Genomic DNA, 12,289 nt, shown 5'->3' on the forward strand with positions numbered 1-12,289 from the left:
GCTTTTCGTTTTTTGTCTTACTCTCCCTCTCTCTCTCTCTAACTCTCTCTCTCTCTCTCATGTTTCGCAGAGACTATTGTTAGACTAAATTCAATAAAATTTGTGAGCTTTTTCTTAACTATGAAAAACTAAAATTGGTATATGCAATATATTCTTTAGATTTAGACAGTAATATAAATTAACAATTATTTTATTCTCCTACTTTTAGAATTTGAAGCGAAAATCACACGGTAGATAGCTAGTCCGATAATAGTATCAAAAACGAATAACGATAGTACAGAAAATTGTTTATAGGCTCATGAAAGTGAGTAGTGTTATCGAACTTGTTCAGAAAAGTGAATTCAACGCTGTTTAATATATATATACTCAATAAATGTATCGCAATCGGATAGATGAATGATTAAGAAATTTACTCATAAATTATATGCAAAAAACAAAAATTTACAGTTATTTGTGTAAATCTATGAGTATTATTGTGTAAATTGTTTTTACGTGTGGAAGTCAATACTGGGATTTATTAATCAGATTTAATATCTTTGGGTGTTGCCCAAATAGTAGATACATTTTGCTTTATAAGAAGTTCATGTAAATTCATGTAATTGTCAAATAAATTGTAAAATATACTTTAAAATACGAACTAATCAATACCTTATGAGACCATGCTATTACTTATATATTGACATATGTGTTGAATTTCAGATTAAGAATTTTGTATATAAGATGGCGGAGGGGAATTCTGGAACTACTGCTGAGGGTGCCGCTGCTTTGGCTGCCCCACATCCCAACGCCGAAGTAATCAGAGGGCAAATATTTGAAGTTGGTCCAAGGTATAGAAAACTAACTTATATTGGAGAAGGCGCATATGGAATGGTGGTGTGAGTATTTTTCTGATGTTTATTAGATATATGTAAATATTGTTTAGCTTGAAGCCACTGTTGAATGTATCTGTATATTCATAGCAAGTGTGTGAACACATACATGTAATTTCAAAAATACTTGCATATATTGCATTATGTACATGCTGTTTGCAGTTGAATTAAACGGGGTGGAATTATTTTATTTATTATTTATATGTACATTGATATTGAAAAACTTGATTACCTCCTAATGATATACAGCACAGCAGATTACAATTTTGCACCTCATTGCCACGCCCACGAATAAGCCACAGATCCCGTGAATCTATAAACCATCTAATTATTACATTGATAAATTATAGAGAATATATATGTAAATAGTAAAAAAAAGGTTTTCGGGATATACATATGTATGTATACGTACAAACATACATATGTATGTATATGCAGAAATATTAGTCCTTAAGAGAACTATGTACGTATTGAACAGTAAAAACTGAGTTCTATGTCATCAAACAATTATAGATATTAATGTACATATATTTTATATCAACATTTGGCCTTATCAAGCATATGTACATGTATGTATGTACAATGTATATCGTCGAATTCCCGCCGAATGATCGTATGTTGATTTATTGCGAAATTTAAAATATAATGGAGAATGGTTAGGAAACGTCTGTTCTCTCTAGTTTCGAAAACAAAAAAATTAATTTCAATTAAGCGTATGTATACCAAAACCCTATGACAAAATTTAAAAATCGGTTCTTTAAAATTACATCGCTTGTCCCTCTGTCTGCCTATCTCACCTTCCGTTTGCTCCGTCTTGCGCTGTGCTCGACATTTGAATGAGACTCAAGCTTTGAGTGAAAGTCCCCTATATAAAGGGCAGCAGCTACAGCATTTCTTAAGGTCGTGCAGTGCAGTAAAAAGAAGTGATGTGTGTTATCTTTCGTTTCGTTTTTTTTTTTTTTTATACCCAGTTTTTAAATATCTTTTTCAGCCAGAAAAGTGATGTGGCGTTGTTGCTAGCAGCGGGACGCTCGGTCCACTAAATTTTGCAAAATCTCAGGAAAGTTTACTCAGAAATCGTCTCTTTTTTGATTTACTTTAACCAAATATTTATCTTTTATATATACTTATTCATTTATCATTTATTTTGCGTTTCAATAGGCTCTAGAAGTAGTCTTTTGTATTTAAATATGGATTTATAGGAAGCCAGAGTAACAATTTGCTTAACAAACCTAAATATCACTCGAGCAATCATGGAAAATAGCATTATCTTTTAGGATACTCAAATATTGACCCTATTTTATCGAGTCACTGATAGGAATGAAGTTATCTAGCCCATTGAATTCAATAAGTTCTTAAAGCATGAGCTAGCATTCCGGCAAAAAAACAAAAATTGTTTTTATGTGAGTTATACTCCAAGAAGCTGTTGTCTGTAAAACAGTTTTACAGAACTTTTAGAACTTATTCCTGACTATAGACCAGTCTCTTAAGCTTACCATCGACTTGATCAGTGACACGTCCTTGTTCCTATTTGTTCCAAACTTTACATTATTTCAACGTCAACACAGTACGTTCCGGATTATGTTCTTAGTAGTCAAGTTAAAAGAAGTAAGAAGGCTATAATCGAGACTGCTCTTTGGGAGATACCCTGAACCCTCGAAGCTGATATTCTATTCATACTGCACTTCTTTTATTCATACATACATGCACATGCATCTACACGCAGGCATAACGAAGCGCTCTGATAACTGCGCAGCTACCAGCAGAGTGTCTAATATAATGAGAAATTATTTGTTGAATAATTTCATTTGTAGACAAGAAAACTTAATTAAATTTCTAGGCCTAATACTATTACAATTAGGCTGAAAAAACGAAATCAATTTATCTATTATTCTCGATTAAAAGATATCAGGTGAGTTATCAAAAAATATGATAAACTCGTACTGGGTATGGTATAGCTCTCTAGCTCTTATATCTTTTGAGATCTACGCCCTTATACGGACGGACAGACAGGCGGACAGGGCTATATCGACTCAGCTCGTAGCCCTGATCAAGAATATATATACTTTAAGAAGTCTGCGATGATTCTATTAAAAATATATTGTTTTTGAAAGTCAGTATTTATTTAATGCCTAAATTTGTATTTTCTAGCCAGCAAACTGCCGTTGATAATTTGTTATTCTTATTATTATTGGGCCGTCGACCCAAATATATATTTATTTTTTAAAGTCTTTAGTAGAGTCTCTCTACCACTGAGGCTTATACTAATATTCTTTGGTAAACTCGTAGAAGACTTGTAGGGTAAAATGTAAAGGGTATTTTTTAGACAGCCATAACGCAGAGGGGCGTTTTTTTTTTTTTTTTTTTTTTTTAAAGTAATTTATAGAGAATGCTCTAGGGTAAGCTTTTGAAGTTTGGGCGTTTTTTTTTTAATAAGCGAAAGTATTCTCCAGGGTAAGCTTTTGCAATTTGTAAATTCTTCAATAGACGTTAATATAACCAGTATAAAGCTAGAAAACTGAAATTTGGAATGTAGATCCGCGTCGACCATCCAAGATCACAAGCTATGGGCGGATATATCTATGCCCATTGGGGGCGTGGCAAATCGGATAAAATTGTATCTCCTAGAATTTTTAAGCTAGAACGTTAAAATTTTGCACATGAGCTAATGTTATGATTCTATAAAGATTAATACAAAAATTATATATTTACGCCTTTTAAGGGCGTGCCAAATCGGATCTGAAGATATAGTGATTTTGTTAATTCTGCTATATTTTGTACACGATTGATGCTCAAATTTGGTATATATACTCGGGCTGACCTCCCAAGACGAAAAAGCTTTGTTGAATATATGTCCGCCCACAAGGGGCGTGGCAAAACGCAAAAGTTTGTATCTGCGTTACCGACTGCGGAATACTCATTCACTTCCCATAAGCAATTTAGTAGCTAAGTTTTGCTTTAGTACTGTAGAAAATTCATTTTCTCGATTTGCCACGACCCTACTGGGCGTAGACACTTTATTTTTGTCCAGCTCGTAAAACAAGATCAAAAAATGAAAGAATGCATTTTCCGATTTGCCACGCCCCTAGTGAGCGGATCAGGAAAATTTTAGCACTTTATAAATCGGAGATATACATGAGTATGGGTTCCAAATGTCAAGTCTCTAGCTTCAATAGCGCTGAAATAAACTGCGTTCATACGGACAGACAGACAGACGGACCTTGCACAAAACCAATATACTCATTTCACTTTCGCCCCACCAGGGGCGTTGCAAATCGGACCCGGATATAGTGATTTTTCGAATTCAGGTATGTTTTGGATACTTTTGATGCTAGGGACCTGAAATGTGGTATATCGACTCGGATTGACCTTCCAAGACGAAAAAGATTTGGTGAACATATGTCCGCCCACAGGAGGCGTGGCAAACCGCAAAAGTTTATATCTCCTAAAGTATAAGAGCTAGAACTTCAAATTTGGATAGTTAAGTTACTAGTAACCTCTACCGATTCCCCAAAAAATATTGTTACTACTCTTCGGGGGCGTGGTAAACCGCAAAAAAAACCCCTGTAATTTTTTCTTTGAGCGTACGCATCCAAATTTTGCAACTAGGTTCCCGAGCTACGAGCTGGCCAAAAATGAAGTGTCTACGCCCAGTAGGGTGTGGCAAATCGAGAAAATGATAACGATAACGCCCGACTGCAAAGTTCTTACTTGTTTTAAAATCAACAAGTAAGAAGGCTCAAGTCAAGACTGCTCGACTAGGAGATACCCTGAACCCTCCAAACTGATATTCTAATTAATCTGCACTTCTATGCACATATACATACACATGCATCCAGAAGCACGTATAAAAACGCGCTCTGCTAATGGCGCAATATGCAGCGACTGTGCTTGGTCTGCGCTGCAATGTGGACACTATTATACGAATTTATTTGTTGAATAATTTAATTTTTGACGTACAATCTTAATGAAACTTTCAGAATGTAATCTTAATGTATGTACATTCCAAAGCACAAGTCTCTAGTATTTGAAATTTGTACAACTTGGTGGCGAAGAGGCCGTGATATCCAAAATCTGTAAATTACAAAATGTTTGTATTCATATGTATTAGAGGGCTGCATGAGTGCCAGAAAACACGTATTCGAGTTAACAATGCTCGTATTGAATTGAGTGGAACCGAGGCCAACTCAGAAATGGATAAGTAAGTGAGTGCGCTCATATATGACTCAGAGGCACAATATTCTATTAAACGAGAACGGTTCGAATAAATATGAGGCCGGGTATATGAATTGCTTCACTGAGTTAATGAGTGGCGTCGCTGCTAGCAGAGAAAAAAAAATTAGCGAAAAAACGAAGGGCAATGTAATCATGTGTGTGCAGGCCAGACGGCCGACCAACGGCACATTTGCCGTTACAATTTCGTAGCGAATGCATATTCTTTATGCGTACCAACGCTTTCATACCCTTCACACAAATAACGTGCAAACGAAATCCAATGTATGTATGTATATTTGTTACGCAATAAACTCGTTAGGAGTATTATTATTTGCTCAATTAGATATATTGAATAAAGCAATTATAATTAATATAGAAGTTTATAAAATTATGTATAGATCGATATATAAGATAATGACATGAAAACACTAACATTTTACATGAGCATGGCAAACCTTTTCAAGAGCTACCTATATTCTCTAAAAGGAAGGGCATAGAACGAGACAAAGCATGAAAAAATAGGCGCGCAGTTAAGCTTCATATTGAAACGCATGCTTTTCGTTTGAGGGTTCGCAGCGCACTGATTTTTGTTTGAGATTTTTTCACTGATCGAGCCTCAAGCGACAGAGCCGAGCAAATACGAGGTGTTGACACGAACATATGTGTGCACTCAAAGACTCGAGTCACTCGACGCCAATATGCTTCGGATAAATGGTGTACTCCTCTTTAGGTCTTATTTATTCTTATTCATTATACTGAAGGCAGCGGGTTATGAGTCATAGAGTCCATGCGAACTCCATCTCACTCAACCATATTCTGCCTCGGACTCACTCACTCAGTCTTATCTCGAATGGACTCTATTTTGCTAGGTTATGAGTGCGGCCATGCAGCCCTCTAATATGTATATACACAGTAAATCTTAAGTCTCCAGGTCTAATAGTTTTTCAATGAGGCTTTTCATAAATTTTTCGATTATTCTCCATACAAAATTTATCTGATGATGCCAAATTTCAGCTCTCCAGCTTTTGTATCTTCTGAGATCAACGCACTCATACAGACGGACGGACAGGGCTATATCGACTTAGCTCGTCGTCCTGATCAAGAATATTTGTACTTTATGGGGTCTGGCAAGCCTCCTTCTGCCCGTTACATGCTTTTCAATAAACCATTCAGGGTAAAAAAATATATGTAATATTTGTATATTTTTTAAATTATAGGTTTTAGATACCACGCTCCCTTTGCCCCAAATTTGAAAGAAAAAAAACATTTAAAATAGTATAGACTCGTGCATTAGCATAATAAAAACGTATGTTGATTGGAACATCAAATTTTGCAGGGTTCAGTGGATGTCGTGGTCGAGAAATCTGCACTAAAGTACTCTGTACCATGCATATGAAAACATCAATCATGTTTTGTTTCATATTTTATTTATAAACCAAACTTTTTATATTATTTTACAGATCCGCTGATGACACCTTGACAAACCAAAGAGTTGCTATCAAAAAAATTTCACCCTTTGAGCATCAGACGTATTGTCAACGAACGCTAAGGGAGATAACAATATTAACCAGATTTAAACACGAAAATGTAATTTAGATTAATAATATTGGTCAATTTTAATTAAATAATTTGTTTCTTTAGATTATTGATATACGTGACATTCTGCGAGTAGATAGCATAGAACAAATGAGGGATGTATATATTGTACAATGCTTAATGGAGACTGATCTGTATAAACTACTTAAAACACAGGTGATATACATTATATAAAAAAAAATATATATATATATTTATATAAATTTATATACACATGTACAAATTAATAGTTGTGAAAATTTTTTTTGTTTTTAAATGGTGATAACATCTAGATTTTTTCAAATATTTTAAAAATTTAACTGGCATTCAAAAATAGACATATCTTAGAATAATAAAAGCAAAAAAAAAAGTTGAAAAAATAATAACGTTTGATATAACTTCGGCATACTTCACAAACTACTCGAAATTTTGCTGGCCTTATTAATAGGTGTGCCTATCAGATTAAAAAAAAATTAAATTTTGGAAATATTGTGAAATTTTTATGGTATATTCAGATGAATATGGAAAATACCCCGTATGCCCCCTTTTATTCGCAAAGATTTTGCTGATCCTTAAAGGTATAGAGGGCAATAACTTTCTACAACGGAGTGGTGCTCCATTCCTCCTGAGTATTTTCCAATAATTGGGTGTAATTGAAGCAGGTAGTCTGGCAATTTGCCTTTTCAGGTGTCTCCAAAAGCTCTCAATTGGATTGAGATCTGGAGGCTGACTTGGCCACTCGTAAACGTCAATTCTATTTGCATGAAACCAATCCCTAACTACTGGTGAGTCCTATTTAGGATCGTTATCCTGTTGGAATTTCCATTTTAGAGGCAAGTTGTAGTGGCCATATGGTAGCATAACACTACTTAATAAATCCTTTTATAGGCTCTGTCCATTATGAAAATGGTCGATGGTCCAATTCTAAACCCATGCCATGAAAAGCAGTCCCAAACCATTATGCCACCTCCTCCGTGCTTAACCGTCTTTTTTGTATATTTTGGATCCAATTCTTTGCCTTTAGGTCTTCGAACATATTTATATTTGAGTCATTCCCAAGCAAAATATGACTATTTTTGAATGCCAGTTGAATTTTTAAAATTATTGAAAAAATAGACGTTTTTTTATTATTTTGGGCTCTTTTTATATCCTGAATTCATTGAAAATGGGTATAATGGTTTTGTTAAAATGTATGTAACAGACAGAAGGAGGCGTGGCAGACCCCACAAAGTATATATATTCTTGATCAGGGCGACGAGCTGAGTCGATTTGGGCCTGCCCGTCTGTCTGTCCGTATGTATCTCAGAAGATATAAGGGCTAGAGACTTCAATTTTGTTGTTTTTTAATGTCGAGTTTATCACTTAAAAACAGAGTTCAAATGATAGTTGATCGTATATGCTCTGCTTCGTAACATAACCGAAAAGATTGTGTAAAGACTAAGACGATTTTCAATCACCCAAAGACCCAAAGACAGTTTGACTAAAAAACTCAACAGAAATGATCCTTGCCTTCGTGTACATGTAAATACATACATGCGTATAAATGCAAAAAGAACGAAACCATAGCGTGTAAATACCTAGACAAACGCAAAAGACAGTTTGCTTCATTTAACTCAAGCGAACGATCAGTGTTTGACTTGAGCGAAACGAAAACAGAAATGACTGTCTCGTTTAGAGCGCGAGTTTCTGTCTGGGTCTTTTTTATTGTGTGAGTGAAAGACACTTATTTGCAGACAACGAAAAAGTGTCAACAGTTATTTGTGAGCTATGCTTAAAAACGATAACTCATCCCGTTATTTTTTTTTTTTTTTTTTTTTTTTCGATAAAAAACCCAATTGAAAATCAGTTATAAAATTTTGTATCCTACATCTTCAAAGCTAGTCTCCAAATTTAAAATATATATTAAGATGCATTTTATACAGTTTAGATTTTTGTTATAATTTACCCCCCACTCCTATATTGACCCCTTCACCTTCACCTTTGTAAAAGACGTATTTTAAATACTAAAGACTTGTAATTTGGCAAATATACGCATTTTAATAATATAATTACAATCTTACTTTATAAAGAAACCACATCCTCAAGAAAAGTTATTAAATAATTAAGTTCCCAGAGTAAGCCCACACTGCAGTCCATATATGTTAATGCGCGCGTGCGTATGTGTATCTGTGAGTGTATTTCTGGCGTAAGCTGTAAGAAACAATGAATTCTCATGATACAGTATCAGTTGCTTGAAGGATTCAGAGGATATCGTAGTCGTTTAGCAATAAAAATCATGATTGAAATTCAGTAATAAGCTTGTATCTGATACATCTTTAGAGCTAGTCGGCTAATTTTAAATATAGATTTATATGTACTCTTTAGAACTTCGGATTTTGTTATAATTTATCCCCTACCTTTATATCAACCCCTTTACTCTTCACTAGAGACTTGTGCTTTGGCAACTGCACTTGTATTAATGTTATAATCGCGATATGATCTCGTAGTAGAGCTTCCTTTACTTGTTTTCTATAGCTTCCATACATACATTTCCGTAAATAGTGTTACGCACATAAATTTGCAGTGAATGAAAATGTTACATATAACACGTATTATGTTTATATATGGAACTACATGCAGAAATTTCGTGTGCATACTCGTGTATACCATACGCAGTACGAGTTTGCTTTATATTTTGGATAACTCATCCGATAATTTTTTGATCGAGAATAATCGAAAATTTGATTTTGTTTTTTGAGCTTCATTGGGATACTATTAGACATCTTGTAATCAACAGATTTTGGATACCACGTCCTCTTCGCCCCCAATTTGTAAAAAACGTATTTCAAGTACTAGAGACTTGTGCTTTAGAATGTACACATTTTCCCTATATGATATGTCGACAAAAGAAGTTATTCGACAAACAAATTCTCATAATATTGCCCACAATACAGCGCAGCGCAGATGCATATGTAGGTATGTAGCGATGCATAAAAGAAGTGCAGAATGATAGGAATATCAGCTTTGAGGATTCAGGGTATCTGCTATTCGAGCAGTCTCGACTAGAGACTTCTTACTCGTTTTATACTGCAATAAATAAGTATTTTAAATACCGTTCCTAAATCGAATTTACAAATCTAATTTACAAAAATCTTTTTTCAAATTCTAGAGACCAGAGATTTGTTTTTTGAAAGTATGATTAGAAATCATAGCTCGCAAATGAGAATTGATCGTTTTTTCTTATATACTCTACCTCGTAACATAACCGAAAATATTGTGCAGACACGATCTCGATCTGAGTCTTGTTTGTTGTGTGAGTGAAAGACACTTATTTGCGGACGAAAAAGTGTCAACAGCTATGTTAGAAACACCATTGCCTAAAATGCAACTGAAGCGCAGTCGCTACGTCAACGGCGATCCTGTAGTTGAGCTGTCGCGACTAGAGCATTCTTGTTGTTGTTCCTAATTAATTATTATTTTCTTTATTTACAGAGGCTGAGTAATGATCACATCTGTTACTTTTTGTATCAGATATTGCGTGGCTTAAAGTATATTCATTCGGCAAACGTTTTACATCGAGATCTTAAGCCGAGCAACCTTTTATTGAACAAGACATGCGACCTAAAAGTGTGTATATTATTATTTAAATGTCACGCTACATTTACTGCAGTTATTTAAATTTAATCCTTTGTAGATTTGCGACTTTGGCTTGGCTCGCATTGCTGATCCAGACCATGACCATACTGGTTTCCTTACAGAATATGTAGCAACTAGATGGTACCGGGCGCCTGAAATCATGCTTAATTCAAAAGGTTATACAAAATCTATTGATATCTGGTCGGTTGGATGCATTTTGGCAGAAATGTTAAGCAACCGACCTATTTTTCCGGGAAAACATTATTTAGACCAACTAAACCATATTCTTGGAGTCCTAGGTTCTCCATCCCAGGAAGATTTAGAATGTATTATTAATGAAAAGGTATGTATTAAGAATTCGTAAATGTGTTATTGATTGTTAATAATTGTATTTTAGGCACGAAATTATTTAGAGTCTTTGCCTTTTAAACCAAATGTGCCATGGTCGAGGTTATTTCCAAATGCTGACCCTTTGGCTTTGGATTTACTTGGTAAAATGTTGACGTTCAACCCGCACAAGCGTATTCCAGTAGAGGAGGCTCTGGCACATCCATATTTAGAGCAGTATTATGATCCTGGCGACGAGGTAACCTTAATGATTCAATAATATTATATATACTGTTAATTTCTTTTTTACTTTATAGCCCGTTGCAGAAGTACCATTCGGCATTAATATGGAAAATGATGATATATCGCGAGACGCTTTAAAATCATTAATCTTTCAAGAAACGTTGAAATTCAAAGAACGACAACCAGAACAAGCGCTATAAAAACAATAATTTAAAAAATAAAAATTTACATTTGTAACTATTTGTTTTATTTTAATTTTGTATTTAGAAATATGGTAATTAAATTATTCAGTTTCTCATTCCATAATTTTTTAATAATAATTTTTTATGTCCATGAAGTAACTTTAGTCTACAGTTGAAAATGTATTCAAGTTACACACACATAAAGAAAACAAACTGTAGTAACGTATATGCGATTAGACTATTTATGAACTTTTTGATTCATAATTCAATATAGTTGTAAATCCCATCATTAATAAGTATTTGGCTAAGCATATACCTCAAGGATATAATAATACTCTATTTTTATTTATTATTATTATTATTATTATTATTTTTTTTTTTGGTTTTTCTATAATACGAGAAATTGGTTTATCTAAGGTACCATCAAACCAATTATATTTAGTGGAGGATAAAACTTATTTATAGGAAGCATGATGGTAAAAGACTCTGCATGCACAGTTAATTTTCGAGTGAAGCGCCCCTTAGTATGAAAGTGTTTTGAGTGTTTTGTGTTTCTCATAGAATAATCGCTTTCTTATATAGGGTCCCGTACAGGTTATTCCGTAATACGTGCTTCCTGGAATAATGATTAAGATTTATTTCTGAATGATCAATTTACAGTTATCAAATACAGTTGTCTTATTTTCAGACCATAGTTAGTTTTTAAAATAAAGGTAAACACAACTTATAATTGATTCAGAAACGTAAAGTGTTACAAAATGTTTCTATTGAACGTAAACTCATTTTACTGACGTATATTTTATGTGTTATTTCCTGGTATGAAAGAGTATGTATCTATATTCCGAAATTTTCAAGACATTGCCATAAAAATAACACATCTATAATTACATGTTGCTGGACTTGCAATTAATAATATAAGTATAATGTGCATGTATGCATATGGACATATATAATGAAATAGGATATCTTCAAAGAAACATATTTTAAAATTTTTTTAAAGCCGTTTTCGTCTGTTTTGCATGCAGAAAAGTCTGCCTCATTTCAATAGCTCTTATAATGTATCTTTTTATTTCTACAATTAAAATATTTCATATTATAAAATACTTTCTTTTTTATTTTAAATAAACTAGGTAAGGCAAGTTTTCTTTGAAAAAGGTATACAATTTATCTTTAAAAATTTAATTTAGATGATAAATATGGCATAAAACGCATTATTGATTGTATAATTTAAGGTTTTTGTCAGTTACTTGTATAGGGAAAAGC

The 12,289-nt window shown here is 33.7% G+C and overlaps 2 protein-coding genes across 3 annotated transcripts in view; both read left to right on the forward strand.

Annotated features, from left to right (window-relative positions):
* The window catches only part of LOC149091970 (uncharacterized), a 98,903-nt gene that overhangs the window by 75,604 nt on the left and 11,010 nt on the right, over nucleotides 1-12,289 (forward strand). The window lies entirely within an intron of this gene.
* On the forward strand, nucleotides 327-11,068 carry rl (Mitogen-activated protein kinase rl). 2 transcript variants are annotated; one of them, XM_089257687.1, is made up of 8 exons: nucleotides 327-585; nucleotides 700-875; nucleotides 6,545-6,671; nucleotides 6,726-6,836; nucleotides 10,131-10,265; nucleotides 10,333-10,617; nucleotides 10,672-10,860; nucleotides 10,919-11,068. In XM_089257687.1, the coding sequence occupies exons 2-8, from the start codon at nucleotides 721-723 to the stop codon at nucleotides 11,042-11,044; spliced, it is 1,128 nt and encodes a 375-aa protein (XP_089113813.1). In that variant the 5' UTR covers nucleotides 327-585; nucleotides 700-720; the 3' UTR covers nucleotides 11,045-11,068. The 2 variants fall into 2 exon arrangements, with proteins under 2 accessions (XP_089113813.1, XP_089113812.1); XM_089257686.1 differs by having other exon boundaries at nucleotides 328-595.

The sequence above is a fragment of the Drosophila navojoa genome, chromosome 3, assembly GCF_054131105.1.
Source record: "Drosophila navojoa isolate 15081-1374.11 chromosome 3, UAZ_NAV_1.0, whole genome shotgun sequence".
In the NCBI taxonomy this organism is placed as follows: Eukaryota; Metazoa; Arthropoda; class Insecta; order Diptera; family Drosophilidae; genus Drosophila; species Drosophila navojoa.

Excerpts from the sequence above, each read along its gene's own strand:
- rl (XM_089257687.1), top strand. The coding sequence starts at position 721 with ATGGCGGAGGGGAATTCTGGAACTACTGCTGAGGGTGCCGCTGCTTTG. Across the intron at positions 10,618-10,671 it reads AATGTATTATTAATGAAAAG|GCACGAAATTATTTAGAGTC; the intron begins GTATGTATTAAG and ends ATTGTATTTTAG. Across the intron at positions 10,861-10,918 it reads ATTATGATCCTGGCGACGAG|CCCGTTGCAGAAGTACCATT; the intron begins GTAACCTTAATG and ends TTTACTTTATAG.